The 18,494-nt window shown below is 42.2% G+C and overlaps 1 protein-coding gene across 1 annotated transcript in view; it reads left to right on the plus strand.

Annotated features, from left to right (window-relative positions):
• KNTC1 (kinetochore associated 1) overlaps positions 1-18,494 on the plus strand; it is a 113,116-nt gene that overhangs the window by 43,849 nt on the left and 50,773 nt on the right. Inside the window, exons 22-36 of the mRNA XM_038762895.1 lie at positions 2,198-2,341; positions 2,526-2,582; positions 2,675-2,776; positions 5,335-5,454; positions 5,544-5,687; positions 5,916-6,014; positions 7,856-7,959; positions 8,163-8,265; positions 8,994-9,128; positions 9,627-9,749; positions 12,533-12,605; positions 14,008-14,075; positions 15,217-15,497; positions 16,110-16,282; positions 18,304-18,398. Of these exons, the coding sequence (XP_038618823.1) occupies positions 2,198-2,341; positions 2,526-2,582; positions 2,675-2,776; positions 5,335-5,454; positions 5,544-5,687; positions 5,916-6,014; positions 7,856-7,959; positions 8,163-8,265; positions 8,994-9,128; positions 9,627-9,749; positions 12,533-12,605; positions 14,008-14,075; positions 15,217-15,497; positions 16,110-16,282; positions 18,304-18,398 (1,821 nt within the window). The remainder of the gene's footprint in view (positions 1-2,197; positions 2,342-2,525; positions 2,583-2,674; positions 2,777-5,334; positions 5,455-5,543; positions 5,688-5,915; positions 6,015-7,855; positions 7,960-8,162; positions 8,266-8,993; positions 9,129-9,626; positions 9,750-12,532; positions 12,606-14,007; positions 14,076-15,216; positions 15,498-16,109; positions 16,283-18,303; positions 18,399-18,494) is intronic.

Consider the following 18,494-nt stretch of genomic DNA (forward strand, 5'->3'; position numbering starts at 1 on the left):
TGTGAAGCGCTTACTATGTGCAAAGCACTGTTCTAAGTGCTGGCGAGGTGACAAGATGGTCAGGTTGTCCCAAAGGGGGCTCACAGTCCCCATTTTACAGATGAGGTCACTGAGGCACAGAGAAGTTAAGTGACTGGCCCAAAGTCTCACAGTTGACAGTTGGCAGAGCCGGGATTTGAACCCATGACCTCCGACTCCAAAGCCTGGGCTCTTTCCAGTGGGCCACGCTGCTTCCCCTAGTAGCACCAAGGTTACAGGCTTGAGACAGGGATGATGGTGGTGCTGTCTACAGTGATGAGTAAGTCAGGGAGAAGGTAGGATTTGGGTGGGAACGTGATGAGTTCCGTCTTGAACATTCCGCTCTGCCCTTCCTGCCTCCATCATTGGCAGAGGAATTGGGACGAGCTACGTGGATCCTCAGAGTTCTTGTATCGGTTACTTCTTCCAGCTTAATAATAGTAATAGTAATAATCATAATAATGATTTTAAGTGCTTACTTTGTGCCAAGCACTGTACTAGGTGCTGGGATAGATACCAGCAAATCAATCGTATTTATTGAGCACTTACTGTGTGCAGAGCACTGTACTAAGCGCTTGGGAAGTCCAAGTTGGCAACATATACAGTCCCTACCCAACAGTGGGCTCACAGTCTAAAAGGGGAAGACAGAGAACAAAACCAAACATACTAACAAAATAAAATAAATAGAATAGATATGTTCAAATAAAATAAATAAATAAATAGAGTAATAAATATGTACAAACATATATACATATATACAGCAAATGGCATTGGACACAGTCCCTGTCCCACGTGGAGCTCACAGCCGCAATCCCCATTTTACAGATGAGGTAACAGGCACAGAGAAGCGAAGTCACTTGCCCAATGTCACACAGCAGACATGTGGCGGGGCCGGGATTAGAACCCATGACCGTGTCCCAGCCCGTGCTCTACCCACTACGCCATACTGCTTACACTTACTTCTGGGCCAGGGCATCCTTAGAATTCTCGAGGACAGTACTATATGATCTTGGAAGTGTGTTACTTTCATTCAGTGTTCAATCAATCAATCAATCGTATTTATTGAGTGCTTACTGTGTGCAGAGCACTGTACTAAGCACTTGGGAAGTCCAAGTTGGCAACATCTAGAGACAGTCCCTACCCAACAGTGGGCTCACAGTCTAAAAGGGGGAGACAGAGAACAAAACCAAACATACTAACAAAATAAAATAAATAGAATAGATATGTACAAGTAAAATAGAGTAATAAATATGTACATATATACATATATACAGGTATATATTGTTCCTTCCAAGCCCTTTGCCACCCCTGTTGATAGCATGAGCATGGCTTAGTGGCAAGCATGGGCTTGGAGTCAGAGGTTGTGGGTTCTAATCCCGGCTCCGCCACTTATCAGCTGTGTGACTTTGGGCAAGTCACTTAACTTCCCTGTGCCTCAGTTACTTCGTCTGTAAGATGGGGGTGAAGACTGTCAGCCCCACGGGGGACAACCTAGTTGCCTTGTATCCACCTCAGTGCTTGGCGCGTAGTAAGCGCTGAACAAATGCAATTATTATTATGATGGTTATTAATAATAAAATCTGGCTTAATTATGAAGTCCCTGGAAGTTATCTGCTGGATTCCAGGGCTTCCCCGGTGTTGCAGGCATCTGGAGAAAATCTGAAGGGGAGGGACCGTCTCTCTATGTTGCCGACTTGTACTTCCCAAGTGCTTAGTACAGTGCTCTGCACACAGTAAGCGCTCAAAAAATACGATTGAATGAATGAATCTGAAGCAATGTTGTCTCACAGTGCTATTTTAATGTTCTTTTGAGTCCCTGGCAAAGTGGGAGCTCTGGGAATACATTGCTATCTTGGGTGGCATTTTCTCTGCCCATCCGACTTGTGAGGGTGTCAGGAATACCGGGAGAGGTGAAAGGGAAAATACTGTGGGGGGGTTTCCAGCAACATTTATTCCATTCTTTCATTTGGTGCCTCTGTGTTGATTCAGTGATATAGAATCAGTCAATTAATGGTATACATTGAGCTCTTACTATGTGCAGAGCACTGTACTGAGCTTGGGAGAGTATGGTACAACAGAATTAGCAGATACATCCTTGCCTATAATGAGCTTACAGGCTAGAGGGGAGATTCAGCTCTGCCGATTTATGTGCTTAAAGGTTTTGTTTTTTTTTTCAAAGGCTGACTTCGAAAGCAGATTCGATGAGACAATGCTAGAGAAGTTGCTTAACTCAATTGCTGCAACTATCCCTGTGCAAGCCCTTTGTCTCTGGTTTAAAAACACCGTGGTTCCATTTGTAAGAAGAGTTGTCCCGAAAGGACAGGTAAACTTTTTAAAATATCCCTGGATTAACAGCATATTTTTTTTTTCCTATCTTAGGTGAATGGGCCCCTTCTTGAATTGTAACTAAACTTAAATGACAATTTGCTCTCCTCCAATACCATTTTAAAGATTTCTATGTTCTTGTCACTGCAAACTTTTACAGTTTCGGCAATTTTCTGTTTCAGAGAATTCTTGCAAAATGGTTGGAACAAGGAGCTAGAAATCTTGAATTAACCGATAAGGTAACAATCAAGTTAGTGATTCATGGAAAAAATTCCCATTTTTGTACAATTGCTATTGTTCTTAATATCTGTATTTAACTTTTATACAATAGGCGAACTGGCCAGAAAATGGACTTCAAATGGCAGAAGTGTTTTTTACAGCTAAAAATCCGGATGACTTGGGGTTGGCATCTTCCTGGCATTGGATCCCCTTGGTATGTTATTTGTTGAGGGATGATACCATGTTGTTAAATTCAGCAATGACACAGCTAACCCCCAGACTGCCTACTTGAGTAAACCCCTGAGTTGCTTAGGGATGCTGTAAGCTCACTGTGGGCAGGGAATGTGTTTATTGTTGTATTGTGTTTTCCCAAGGGCTTAGTACAGTGCTGTGCACACAGTAATGTGCTCAATAAATACGACTGAGAGAATGAATGAGTTACTATGGCACCCAAGCAGTGATGATATAAATCAGGGTAGAGGCAGGTGGTTCGTATTTTTTGCACCTCTGAAGGATGATAATAATAATAATAATAATGATAATGGTGGCATTTGTTAAGCGCTTACTGTGTGCCAAGCACTGTTCTAAGCACTGAGGTAGATAGAAGGTAATCAGGTGACTGGTGATCACAGTCATAATCCCCATTTTACAAATGAGGTAACTGAGGCACAGAGAAGTGAAGTGACTTGCCCAAAATCACACAGCTGATAAGTGGCGGAGTCAGGATTAGAACTCACGACCTCCGACTCCCAAGCCCATTCTCTTTCCACTAAACCACGCTGCTTCCCTAGGGTGTATTGCTTCCCTAGTGTGTATTGTTGACCTCATGGGAGCTTCAAGAGCAAATTTAAATGTGTCTGTTCTGTTTCTCTCTGTGTGTTTCTGGCTGTTTTGGTGAACATGGATGTCGATAATGTAATTGGAGAGTTTACTGTGAAATTTTTGGTTCTTCAGGTGTTGTCTCCCCCTTTTAGACTGTGAGCCCACTGTTGGGTAGGGACTGTCTCTATATGTTGCCAACTTGTACTTCCCAAGCACTTAGTACAGTGCTGTGCACACAGTAAGTGCTCAATAAATACGATTGATTGATTTTAGTTGTCTCTTCTGGGCCCTTCATTTTTTTTTTCTCTCTATATCCCTTTCCCTTCTGTTCATTTAGTTGAGAGGACAGGGAACCATCATACTTTACTATGGGTGGCATAAAATGGGAGGTGATAAACCTAGGTAAACCTTCCGTAAAAGAATCAGCAAAGCTCTGCTTTAACAAAGAGAATTCTGGTGTCCCTGTGTTTTGAAAAAGTCAGTTTCCAAAGGATTAGCTTAAAAACGTGTTGGAAGAATCCATGGTACTTATGGAGTGCTTACTATGTGCAGAGCACTGTACTGAGTACTTAACAGACCTCAACAATCTCTAGAGTGGCGATGCCGAGAATTGTCAATTTTATTTCCAGGCAGGTGCCAGTCAGGGGAAACACTGTCTTATTTTATGAAATAAAAGAATTGAATTTCTGATAAAAGAGCTGTTAATAATATATTGTTCCTTACTGAATCTTAAGAAGCAAGTTGCCTGCACCACCTTGGAAAATGGTGATTTCTCATAGTCAAGGGAAAGAAGAACTTCGATTTAAAATTGATTTATTTATAGTTGCTTCAAACTGAATCATTTGATTAAGCGGTGCAAGTCAGCCGGTGACAAGCGTTCCGCAACGATCTTGATTCTTCTTTGTCTCTTTCCCAGTTGCTTGTCCTGATTCAGAATGGTTCTAGCATCAGTTTAATTTTGATTGTATGTCTAACAGGAGATTTCTCATTCATTCATTGTCAATCATATTTATTGAGCGCTTACTGTGTGCAGAGCACTGTAGTAAGCGCTTGGGAAGTACAAGTCGGCAACGTATAGAGACGGTCCCTACCCAACAACGGGCTCACAGTCTTCTTCCTGTTCTACTAAACACGTAAAGAATGTGGTTTAAAGCTCCCTAACATTGCACTTTACAAGGCAACAGTCCCCAAATAATATTCACAAGCTGTTTTTTAAACAAAGGTGACTAGTTATTAGTTTATACAGTGAATGCCTGGGCGTTAGTCATACAATAAATTGAAGTGTAAAAATGGAAATTTTCCACCGTATTATTCTTCCATTAAAGTCTTGTTGTTCATTAACCCTTGGCTCATAGATCAGGTAGTCAAGTAGTTGCCTTTTCTGTAGCTCTAGATGTCACAAATTGGCACCCACAGAATGTCACTTGTATCACCTTTTAGGACACTCATTTTCCTTTCTTCCAAATTTTATCTGTTATAGTCAGGATAGATGGCCTGAATTCATTTGAAAGAAATTTGAAAAGTCTTCAAGTTTTCATTTTCATTCAGTTTAATAAATTTCACCAGCTCTTTCCTAGTTTACGACATTCTAGAGAGTCTAATCTGTTAAAATAAATGGCAGGTGTAAGTAGCCTAAATAAAGGCAACTTTCATGTCAGGGGTTGTATTTACAAATGTTGTCAAAATTCTGTTTCGTTCAGCTTCATTGTTTCTGGATCTTCAATCTATGGCACTGAGTGTGGCTGAATTAATTGATTTTTCGTTGGGCAGGAGTGGGTCTTTAGCTGTTTTATAATTTGAATTATTCTAAAATTGCTCACTTTCCCAACTTCCCAGTTTTCATGTGCGCATTTCAACCCATTGTTGGCTATATTATTTTGACTACATTGGGGTTGGGATAACTTAACATTTGGATTGGTAGCATCTAATGCTGAATGATCTGTGTTTCAGAAAGAATATCAGAGCAGCGAAGAAGTGTGTCAGTTGAAGAAATTAGTGAACAGTTTACAAGAACTGATCAAGTTGGTCAGGAAGTACAACTGCAGATTGGCACTTAGTGATTTTGAGAAGGTAAAAAGTGCAAGTATCTTTGTGAATTGTTGTACTGTGTTGTCCTCTGGACTCACATTTGTTTACTTTGATCTTTTTTGGATACCTAGGAGAACGCCACCACAATAGTGTTCCGTATGTTCGATAAAGTATTGGCACCCGAACTCATTCCGTCTACCTTAACGAAGTTTATAAGACCGTATATGAAGGAACATAGCTTGCAGGAGGAGAAAGTCCTCCTGCTCTATATAAAGGTAATTTTAGGAGTTGAGACCCGATACTGCTTTGATGAAAGTGATGTAAAAACATTCTTCATGGGAAAGCCTGTCATTGTTTGGCTGCCTTAATTTATCGATTGAGGATTTCTGCAGGGTTTTTTTTTTCTGGGCAACAACTTCCATTTCAATCTGTTCAAGTGCAGTCGGAGGCGTTATTTTTAATGTGGAGTAAAGCTTTTGTTAACTGAAATGATCCCTTTATAGGAGCTGTTGAAATGCTGCAGTTCCCAGTCGGCATCCTTGTTTGAAACTGCATGGGAGGCAAAAGCCATGGCGGTCATCGGGTGCTTGTCGGATACAGATGTAAGTTTCTGGGAAACTGAGCAAATCGATAACAATGCAGCCATCTAGCACTAATGGGGTACGGGTTTCCAACACCGGTATCTAATATATATCCATTTTGGCTCCCTTGGGCTGTGGCTAAATGTAAATCAAGGAACAGAAGTGTCTGTTCCCTGCCGCGGTCTCTTGAGTCCATTTGAGAACATTCTGAGCAGGTTAATAGAGCAATTATCCCACTGGTGATTGCCCGGCCTTTTGTACTGGGCAGAGGTTTGTTAATATGTAAATGCAAACTAGAATTACACACCATTGGAGTGATAAGCAGGGCAGGCCAGTGGTTCTCCATGCCTTAATAACGTCAGTCGGTCAATTGATTGAGCATTTTTTATGTGCAGTGCACAGTACTAAGCACTTGGGAGAATACAATATACCATACAATAGAATATGCACCATGGGAGTGATAAGCAGGGCAGACCATTGGTTCTCTATGCCTTAATACCTCAGTCAACTGTATTGAGCACTTATTGTATGCAGAGCACTGTAGAGAAGCAGCGTGGCTCAGTGGAAAGAGTGCGGGCTTTGGAGTCAGAGGTCATGGGTTTGAATCCTGCCTCCACCACGTGTCTGCTGTGTGACCTTGGGCAAGTCACTTAACTTCTCTGAGCCTCAGTTGCCTCATCTGTAAAATGGGGATTAAGACTGTGAGCCCCACGTGGGACAACCTGATTACCTTGTATCTCCCCCAGTGCTTAGAACAGTGCTTGGCACATAGTAAGCTCTTAACAAATACCAAAATTATTATTGTTATTACTAAGCACTGGAGGATACAATATAACAGACATATTCCCTGCCCACAATGAGCTTACACTCTACAGAGCCTGTGTACTGGAGAATAAAAAAGACTAAGGAAGAAGTAACCTTTATAAGTAATTTTCACGTCATCAGGGGAAGAGCACCTCAAGCTATGCCTTCTTAGTGATACTAATGGTCCATGTGACCCAGTATTCCGTTTTTGACAGTGATCCCAAAAATGCTTGTGGGAGCAGGGGGGTGGTTAGGAATGTTACGAGATTGTGATTAGTGAATTTAGAATTCTGTGGTGAAGAGTAACTCACATAATGTGAGTTTTTATTTACTCACAAGAGTAACTGTGGTGAAGTAGCAAGGTACAGCAGAGGCTCATTAATCAAGCAATCATTTTCAAGAAGATTATCAGTAAAGCTATTTAAAAGTGGGAGGGAAGAAGGAAACATATTACTGGTGAATAGAATTGTCCCTCGGATGGAAAAGGGCTTTCGTGACGAGATGAAGCGAGTTAATTTAAAGAAAGAGTAATGGAGTTCTTTTAAACTCTTCTGGACCGAGCTGTGTGAACAAACTTTCTGAGCATTAGTGTCCCCAGTACTGAGCCCTGTTAAAGGACACTAGTTAATAACAACCTTAATAGAAGTTCAAAACTCATGAGAGGCAGTGTGGCGTGGCGGATAGAACAGGAGCCTGGGAATCAGAAGGTCATGAGTTCTAATCCCAGCTCCTCCACTTGTCTGATGTGTGACCTTGGGCAAGTCACTTTACTTCTCCGTGCCTGTTACCTCATCTGTAAAGTAGGGATTGAGACTGTGAGCCCCCCATGGGACAGGAACCGTGTCCAGCCTGATTTGCTTGCAGTGCCTGCGCGTAGTAATTGCTTAAATATCACAACTATTATTATTATTATACAAGACAGAATTTTGGCTAAACAGAAGTTAGCCAGAAGGGATGTCTTTTAGCCTGGATGGGGTCTCTTTCTGATCATTTAAACAATGCCAGGCAATCTACTGGGTAAGAATCTGTTTTCAATGGAGTCTGTTTTGTCTTGGTAGCTCATATTCGATGCAGTGCTTCAGATTATGTATGGAGCAGTGGTGCCCTGGAGTGCAGCAGTGGAGCAGCTAGTGAAACAACACTTGGAAATGGATCATCCTAAGTAAGATGTGACCTTGCTGAATATTTTGTAAATATTGTTTGGAAATGTCATCGTGCTCTGCATTTTGTGGGGCTTTTCCAGTAATAACTACATAGTAAAAAAAATTGCATTAGTCTAAAGGCTGTGCAGTTGATTTTGGTATGGCAAATTGTACCGGGTAAAATTACGAACCAATCTGAATAATATTTTATTTTGTTTTAAAGAGTCAAATTATTACAGGAAAGTTTTAAGCTAATGGAGATGAAGAAGCTTTTGAGGGGCTACGGAATAAGAGATATCAATCTTTTAAAAGACAAACAAATAATGGTGAGTAAATTAAACTAGCCTTTCCCCCCCACCTTTACCCTCTAGCTCTTTTCTGGTCTGTGTCTCTTCGAATATGCTAGAAACTCTGAAGAAAGTGTTTGTGCTTCAGATAATTCGTTTAGCAGCCAGTTTTGGTTTTGACCGTGTATCAGCAAAGGAGGAAAAGAAAAAATAATAGTGAACTACTGAAGGTGCCGCATTGTGTGAAGAGGGACCAGAGTGTCGCACTGACTTAGGCAGGTTGCCTTTAAGAAGAGGGAAATAGCCCTTTTTTAAATCTAGAATAGGCCAAATCTCTTTCTTTTCTTCCCCACTCCACTGCACCTGTGATCCTCATTCTTCCCCTCCTTTCCCTCCAGAGGCAAGAACACATGGTAGTTCTTGTTGTTGCTGGGGAGAGGGAGTTGATCTTTTAATGGGCCCAACGCCTAGGCTGAGGAAAGGAGGAGATGGGGATGGTGTTATCAGAACAAAGTACTGAGGCAGCAGTTCTCCCAGTTTGCTGAACCATAAAGACACTTCTGGATGCACGCACAAGAGTTTTATATACATTCATAAAGTTGAGAAAGGAATCAAACAAGGAAAAGGCCATACGAACAGTAGACACCACAGGGTAAGCTTCATCACAGCCTGGATTTACACAATTTCAGGTTTAACCTAATCTTGGCAGCTGCTTTTTAGAGCTACCCAGGGAATTTCACCGTAATAGCTGTCTTACTTCCTTTCAGAGGGTGGTGAGGTATATTCTCAAGCAAGATGTTCCGTCATCATTAGAAGATGCTTTAAAAGTGGCACAGACATATATGTTACCTAACGATGGAGTGTACTGTCTAAAGATTATCGACCTGATTGACAAAGAACGGGTATATATGTTTTAATGTTTTCTTGGTTTGGGGGGTTGGTTCGTTATCAACTGTGGGATATACCCTGCGTTTTTGTAGAGTTTGGGTTTCTTTTCTACTTATTTTGTTAGTATGTTTGGTTTTGTTCTCTGTCTCCCCCTTTTAGACTGTGAGCCCACTGTTGGGTAGGGACTGTCTCTATATGTTGCCAACTTGTACTTCCCAAGCGCTTAGTACAGTGCTCTGCACGCAGTAAGCGCTCAATAAATACGATTGATTGATTGATTGATTTTCTCATATACAGTACGAGTACAGTTGTTTTGACTCTTTTTATATATTTCCCTGGAAGTCCTAATTTAAGGGGAGCTAATTTTAAATTAAAATGCACCTGTTGGATATTCAAGCTGTTGGTCTCTTGAAATGGGAATACCGAAGTAAAATAAATCATTGAAATATGAAGGGGGAAATTTTCCAGGGCAGATGCCGTTTATTTGATTTTCAAGTGTGATATTTTTATAGGGTGAAGAATGTCTCGACTTACTGAAGTCTCTTCCTCCTTCTGAAGTTGAGAAAACTGTGGAGAGATTGGTCATATGGGCAAGGCTAGCTCTACAGGAACACCCAGACTCTAACTCTGAGGAGGTATTATTTTATTTTAATGGGGCCCACTTGGAAGTATTGGATCGTATTTGTTGTCTATCAAAGAATGTGGGATAAATAAACTAAAAGGCACTTAGGAACCATCTTTCAAATTAATCAGCAGTAGTCATTGAGCATCTATTGTGTGCACAGCACCATACATGCCTCTGGGGCTGCTAATTACATGGATGACCTCATTTTAGTAATTGCAACCTTACTGAAAATCACTTCTCTCTTCTTCTTCCTATTTACAAAATACCCTTAAAATATTATTATTTTTACTTCCTCCCGGCCTTCATAATCTTTTCCCAAACAGTGGATTCGCACTCAGTGAGAATGGTGGCATTAACTGGATCAAGATCCTGATATTCTGTAATAAAATTTGTTTTGAAGGGTCTCCAGCTTTTCCCTTCTCATGCCGTAAAAGATTAATATCCTTTTGGTTGAGATCTAGGGCTCAGAGAACTCAGTCACCTTTTAAGGCCCACCTAAGTATAGGTTTCTCCAAGCTTTGTTTTGCTGGTCATGTTGCCGTGTTATATGTTATTCATTCATTCATTCATTCAGTCGTATTTATTGAGCGCTTACTGTGTGCAGAACACTGTACTAAGTGCTTAGGAAGTACAAGTTGGCAACATGTAGAGACGGTCCCTACCCAACAATGGGCTCATATGTTTATAGGTTGCCAACTTGTACTTCCAAAGTGCTTAGTACAGTGCTCTGCACACAGTAAGTGCTCAATAAATACGATTGAATGAATGAATGGTCCTTGGCAATAAGAGCTTCTTTTGCTTCTTCCTATCTATCAGTGCCTGTCAGTCTTTCTCGTTCTTTTCCTACCCTTCCTTTCCTTGCCTTTGGGTAGAATCTATAGCTCTGTTCTGCTACCATCCACTGCTATGTTTTTAAATAAAAGCATAGCATCTCTTCCTCCGCACATCCGCCAAGCTAGCTCTCTTCCTCCCTTCAAGGCCCTACTGAGAGCTCACCTCCTCCAGGAGGCCTTCCCACACTGAGCTCCCTCCTTCCTCTCCCCCTCCCCATCCCCCTCCTTACCTCCTTCCCCTCCCCGCAGCACCTGTATATATGTATATATGTTTGTACGTATTTATTACTCTATTTTATTTGTACATATTTATTCTATTTATTTTATGTTGTTAATATGTTTTGTTTTGTTCTCCGTCTCCCCCTTCTAGACTGTGAGCCCACTGTTGGGTAGGGACCATCTCTATATGTTGCCAACTAGTACTTCCCAAGCGCTTAGCACAATGCTCTGCACACAAAAAGCACTCAAATACGATTGAATGAATGAATGAAATAAGCTCTTTTAAATTCTAAATCACATGATGTGAAGGAGATCTTGCTATGCAGGGATATATTCCTGTTGTTTATGGGATTCAGGCTGATAGTGTGCAGGGCGCTGTATTAAGCACCAGGCAAACAAGCGAAGATCGATTCGGATGTAGTCCAGGTCCCGTAAAGGGGATTAATCTTAATCTAAAATCTATATGTTCGTATTCAGTTGTATTTGAGCGCTTACTGAGTGCAGTATAGATGAGGGGGAGAAGAGACACTCCAGGAAAGGAATAATGGGGAAAATTTAGGCATCACAACCACCAAGCCGAAGTACTGTATTGATGGAAGGAAGTGGTTCTCAAGTACCTCACTCTTTTCCAAGCCAGGTCTTTATAGGGCTGAGAGCCAGAATAATAATAATAATAATAATGGCATTTATTAAGCACTTACTATGTGCAAAGCACTGTTCTAAGCGCTGGAGGGATTCAAGGTGATCAGGTTGTCCCATGTGGGGCTCACAGTTTTAATCCCATTTTACAGGGGTGGTAACTGAGGCACAGAGAAGTTAAGTGGCTTGCCCAAGGTCCCACAGCTGACAAGTGGCGGAGCCGGGATTCGAACCCATGACCTCTGACTCCAAAGCCCGTGCTCTTTCCACTGAGCCACGCTGCTTCTCCAACCCATGACCTTTCCAGTGCTCTAAAAGATATACTTCAACCTGCCCCATTCCACCTGGACAGGTCTTCTTTCAGCTATGGGAGAAGGAGCCACCCCCAACCCCCTCTTCCCTAGTGTAGACCCTGAGAGTCCTGATTCATTCATTCAATCGTATTTATTGAGCGCTTACTTTGTGCAGAGCACTGGACTAAGCGCTTGGGAAGTACAAGTTGGCAACATATAGAGACGGTCCTTACCCAACAATGGGCTCACAGTCTAGAAGGGGGAGACAGGCAACAAAACATGTGGACAGGTGTCAAGTCATCAGAACAATGGCAGAGGTCTGGGCTACAAACATTCAATAATAAAGGACTGACTATTAGGTAATAATAATAATACTGATGGCATTTATTAAGCACTTACTATGTTTAAAGCGCTAGGGAGGTTACAAGGTGATCAGGTTGTCCCATGGGGGGCTCACAGTCTTAATCCCCATTTTACAAATGAGGCAACTGAGGCCCAGAGAAGTTGTCACTTGCCCAAAGTCACACAGCTGACAAGTGGCGGAGCCGGGATTTGACCCCATGACCTCTGACTTCAAAGCTGGTGGTCTTTCCACTGAGCCATGCTGCTTCTCGTGGCACATCAGTGCACAGTTAATATAGTAAAAAGAAGAAAAATAGCTAATTTTAAATTTGGATATTAAAACTTTGTGCCTTGTTATATAACTGAATAAATGACCAACACCGCACTTCACTGTCTGAAGAGCTTTTAGGTCTTTTTAATGAGCAGGAAGGGAACAGACTTCAATGAATTTCTTTTTGTCTTTTCAGAGTAAGTCCCAGCAAATGTCTATAGCCAAAACATTGGTAAAATGTCTGAAAATACTACTTAATATTCATAAAGGTAAGTTATTCTTCAGCACCCACAGTTTACCTCGACAACGGTCTCTCCCTTCCAAGAAGGACCGTCCTTTCCTATTGTACATCCATATCTCTGCCCCTGCTCTCTCCCCCTCCCTCCAGGCTCGCATCTCCTCCTGCGTTCAGGACATCTCCATCTGGATGTCTGCCCACCACCTAAAACTCAACATGTCCAAGACTGAACTCCTTGTCTTCCCTCCCAAACCCTGCCCTCTCCCTGACTTTCCCATCACTGTTGACGGCACTGCCATCCTTCCCGTCTCACAAGCCCGCAACCTTGGTGTCATCCTCGACACCGCTCTCTCGTTCACCCCTCACATCCTAGCCGTCACCAAAACCTGCTGGTCTCACCTCCACACATTGCCAAGATCCGCCCTTTCCTCGCCATCCAAACCGCTACCCTGCTCGTTCAAGCTCTCACCCTATCCCATCTGGATTACTGTATCAGCCTTCTCTCTGATCTCCCATCCTCCTGTCTCTCCCCACTTCAATCCATACTTCATGCTGCTGCCTGGATTATTTTTATCCAGAAACGCTCTGGGTATGTTACTCCCCTCCTCAAAAATCTCCAGTGGCTACCAATCAACCTACGCATCAAGCAGAAACTCCTCACCCTTGGCTTCAAGGCTGTCCATCCATCCCCTCACCTTCTCCTACCTCACCTCCCTTCTCTCCTTCTCCAGCCCAGCCCACACCCTCCGCTCCTCTGCCGCTAATCTCCTCACCATTAGGCCTCGTTCTCGCCTGTCCCGCCGTCGACCCCCGGCCCACGTCATCCCCCTGGCCTGGAATGCCCTCCCTCCGCACATCCGCCAAGCTAGCTCTCTTCCTCCCTTCAAACTCCTACTGAGAGCTCACCTCCTCCAGGAGGCCTTCCCGGACTGAACCCCCTTCTTCCACTCCCCCTCCTCCCTCTCCCTATCCCCCCCGCCTTACCTCCTTCCCCTCCCCACAGCACCTGTATATATGTATATATGTTTGTACATATTTATTACTCTATTTTATTTGTGCATGTTTATTCTATTTACTTTATTTTGTTAATATGTTTTGTTTTGTTCTCTGTCTCCCCCTTCTAGACTATGAGCCCACTGTTGGGTAGGGACCATCTCTATGTGTTGCCAACTTGTACTTCCCAAGCGCTTAGTACAGTGCTCTGCACACAGTAAGCGCTCAATAAATACAATTGAATGAATGAATTGTACCCCATTGTGAGAAGAGCAGCATTTATTGGTAGCAAAAAATTTCATTTCCCACATTTCCAGAAAAAGCAAGAAATAAAGGGAAACCCTACAAAACCAAAAGGGCAAAGCTTAGCTCAAGTCTTCTAGACTCTAGGCATGTTGTAGTTTGTGTGGCAGCTGTAATTAGTTTTTGTTTTATTACAGGAAACCCAATGAAGAAGGATGAATGTGAAAAAAATGTAAAGATGTTTGAAACTATGGTTAGCCTACAGGTAAAGAATAGGACTTGTGTAGAGGGTCCCTAGCTACAGTGGCTTTCTTTATTTTTTGTTTAACGGGGTTGGTGAGAAATCGTATTTAATTCTATCAGCCTCTTTTCTTAATTCGTTAAATAAAGATCAATTCAGAACGTCCCATCCTTCAAAGAGTCAGTCGGTTTTTGTTTTTCCCTGGTTTTTTGAAAGAGAGCAAGGAAGAAAGAAGAGGAGGGCTGTAGTGTGGTTTGTTGTTTAATTCAGAGTTCAGTCCCCTGAAATTTGCTGTGACTTTGGAGGCCTAGCTTGCGTTTAGAGGATATGGATGTGACTTTTTCGGTGAGCAGAATCGAAACGTTGACATAAGATTTTTCAGTTGATTACAGGGAAAAATAAGCAGATTTTATATTCATTATTATCTGAAATTATAATTCTGGTTGAGCTTTGTGAAAAAAGCTTCTGGCTATATCGTTTGGTGTCTTCACATAATCCATGAAATTCTCTGTCACTACCAGCATTAATTCTAGAGATGGTGTTGGGTTTACATACAGGCAGGCTTTGGGCTTACAACACAGTTGCTTCTTGGAAAACTGTTGTAAATGAAACCAATTTTCCTGTGAGTACAATGTTATAAGTTGGGAATTGGTTCCTGGACCAAACTCAGATACCCTGATTTTACTGAAGTTACCAGAACTGTGTACTTAGAAAATTAAAAATTTGTGATGTAGCTGTGAGAAACTCCACAATAGAGTTGCTAGCTTTTTTTTTTCCTCACTTCATTAAAAGTAAAATGGATGTGGTCTCTTGTCCCTCCATCTGGCGAGCAGGCGACTTCTCCCACCCCATTCCTGAGTCTCTCCAGGTCTAATCCCAAATACCAGAATTCCGCTCCGTTTCTCCCTGTTCGTTCTCCCCTCCCCTGCATCCCCTGCCGCCAGTCACAGTTTTAGATTTTTTTACCCATTTCCCAGAACTTCTTCCATAATGGGGGCTAGTGTTGTAAAGTTTAAACCATACTGCATATGCCGTTCACGTTAACTCAAAACATCTCGAGCGCACTCTATTCCGGGTAGGGTATTCTTTGGAATGTATTAGCGCGAGTGTCATTGAAGAGAGGAAGCACGAGATTATTTTAACTTGATTCATATTTTTATTGCAGGAGGATTTTGATATCTTTCTTTCAGTTGAGGATTATGGAAATCGTTCGCTGGTGACTCAGCTTCGTGAAGAGCACATCAAAGCTTACGAAAGCACCCGGTCCACGCAGAAATCTGGAAAGACCCAGGAAATGACACCAGCCAACACAAAATGCCCTTCCACTGAGTCAAGGCTCTACCGACTGGCATTGCTTCTTCAAGTGTCAGAACCAGAGTTGGGTGGGGAGCTGGCATTGAGAGCGTTAAATGCAGGCAAAGTGGAAAAGGCTTTGAAAATATGCAGGTAATAATAATAATGATGGTATTTGTAAAGCGCTTACTATGTGCCAAGCACTGTTCTGAGCACTGGGGGAGATACCAGGTAATTAGCTTGTCCCACGTGGGGCTCACAGTTTTAATCCCCTTTTTAAAGATGAGGTAACTGAGGCACAGAGAAGTTAAATGACTTGCCCAAGGTCACACAGGTGACAACTGTAGAGTACAAGTTTTCTAGAAATGGCATCTGCTCCAAACATTTCCGGTCTTTTTGCCATAGAACACTTCTCTGCTTTTGAGTGCCAGGCAGTGCAGCATGTTTTATTTTTAGGGATTTATTGTGGTTAATTAGCAAATGTGAGATCCTTTTCCCAGAGGGTTTTTCTGGTGATGACCGTTGGGTTTTAAATGGACTATTTAGCCTGTAGGTTTCAGACACCAGATACTAATTGTTCTGCATTCGATCCTAACGATACGATTTGAAAAATGAGTAATACTGAATATAATGTTCGCCGCTGAATATGTTTTGTTAGCCTGAATTGGTGTTGCATGTTAATGAGATAACTCTACCTTCATCAAAGCCAGAACAATTGCGATCCTTTTAAGATATTCTCCCTGCATATTTACCTCTTCTCTCTAGAGACCTATTTATACATCACTGTAATGCCAGCACAGGAAGATTGCTGTTTTTGGCTTGTCAGAAGCTTTGTCACATGTTGGGGGCTGATGTTCCGATGATAACTCCTGCAGGAGTAAATCTGCCTGCCGTTTTACATGAGCTGGCATGCCAGGCAGTCACCATCTGTAGCCCAGGTAATAATAATAATAATAATAATAATAATAGTAATAATAATAATAATGGTGTTAGGTGTTACTATGTGCCAAGCACTGTTCTAAGCGCTGGGGTGGATAGAAGGTCATCAGGTTGTCCCACGTGGGGCTCATAGGATTCATCCCCATTTTACAGATGAGATAACTGAGGCCCAGAGGAGTGAAGTGACTTGCCCAAAGTCACACAAGTGGCAGAGCCGGGATTAAAACCCACAAGCTATGACTCCCAAGCCTGGGCTCTTGCCACTAAACCACGCAGCACGTTGTTATATACATGCATTTAGCCTGAAGCTCTTTGCCCACGGTTAATAATAGTAATTATGGTATTTTTTAGGCGCTTATTACGTATCAAGCACTTTTCTGAGCACTAAAGTAAATACAAGGTAATCAGGTCCGACACAGTCCCTGTCCCACATGGGTTTACAGTCATAATCCCCATTTTACAGACCGAGGTAACTGAGGCACCGAGAAGTTAAGCGACTTGCCCAAAGTCACACAGCTGACAAGTGGCAGAGCCGGGATTAAAACCCACGAGCTATGAGTCCCAAGCCCGGGCTCTTGCCAGTAAGCCACGTGGCATGTTGTTATATACATGCATTTACCCTGAGGCTCTTTGCCCACGGTTAATAATAGTAATTATGGTATTTTTTAGGCGCTTATTACGTATCAAGCACTTTTCTGAGCACTAAAGTAAATACAAGGTAATCAGGTCCGACACAGTCCCTGTCCCACATGGGTTTGCAGTCATAATCCCCATTTTACGGACTGAGGTAACTGAGGCACCGAGAAGTTAAGCGACTTGCCCAAGGTCACACAGCAGACATGTGGTGGAACCCAGGTCCTCTGGCTCTCAGGCCTGTGCTGTTTTCACTAAGCCAGGTTGTTTTCTTAACCTGATTCACTCTTAATGGCATCCCCCCACCTTCCCCCCGACAAAAGGCCGAAGGTATATTTCCCATTTTACAAAACGAGGAGACAAGGTCCAGACGCTAAGTGACCAAAGCCACTTAAATCTCTTCTTTCAAATGCAGAGCTCTTTTTTAAAAAAAAAAAAAAAATTCTCAGGTGGTCTAGTCTATCAAATGACACAAGTTTCGCTCCTAATTTTCAGGACAGTTATTTTAAAAGTACAGTACATTTTATTGACTAGTCAAAAATGAAATTCAAAATTCTCATTTAGGATTATGAGAAGCAGCGTGACTTAGTGGAAAGAGCCCGGGCTTGGGAGTCAGAGGTCATGGGTTCTAATCCCGACGCCGCCACTTATCAGCTGTGTGACTTTGGGCAAGTAACTTCTCTGTGCCTCAGTTATCTCATCTGTAAAATGGGGATTGTCTGAGCCCCTCATGGGGCAACCTGATGACCTTGTATCTACCCCTGCTCTTAGAACAGTGCTTGGCACATAGCAAGCACTTAACAAATACCATTATTATTTAGGATTTATATTAATTAGTGATTAATTATGGTATTTGTTAAGCGCTATGTGCCAAGAACTGGTCATCAGGTTGTCCCACGTGGGACTGACAGTCTTAATCCCCATTTTACAGATGAGGTAACTGAGGCACAGAGAAATAAAGTGATTTGCCCAAAGCCACCCATGACCTCTGACTCCCAAGCCTGGGCTCTTTCCACTAAGTCACGCTGCTTCTCATAATCCTAAATGAGAATTTTTGAATTTCACTTTTGACCAGTCAATAAAATGTACTGTACTTTTAAAATAATTGTCCTGAAAATTAGGAGCGAAACTTGTGTCATTTTATCGACTATACCACCTGAGAAATTATTTTTTAAAAAAAGAGCTCTGCATTTGAAAGCTGACAAGTGGTAGAGTCGGAATTAGAACCCACGACATCCGACTCCCAAGTCCAGCCTTTTTGCACTAAGCCATGCTGCTCCTCTTACATAGTATACAAGCTTCTCTTACACAATATTCAATACATAAATTGAAAACGGCTATTTTAGTTTAATCCTCTTTCTCTAATTTTTTTTTTTTTTTTTTACAGATCTTTTATTAGATGCTCTGGAACTATGTAAATACACCTTAGCGGCCATGGAGTTTTACAGACAATGCCAAATAGATTGTGGATTTGTGACAAAAGTAAGGGTTAAAGCTCTAGTTCCTTTAAAAACGGCGACATAAAAAGCAGTTCAAAAGTCACTTGCCGAACACTGCTCTTTGCCATCCCTGTCACTT

Source organism: Tachyglossus aculeatus, chromosome 21 (genome assembly GCF_015852505.1).
Source record: "Tachyglossus aculeatus isolate mTacAcu1 chromosome 21, mTacAcu1.pri, whole genome shotgun sequence".
NCBI lineage: Eukaryota > Metazoa > Chordata > Mammalia > Monotremata > Tachyglossidae > Tachyglossus > Tachyglossus aculeatus.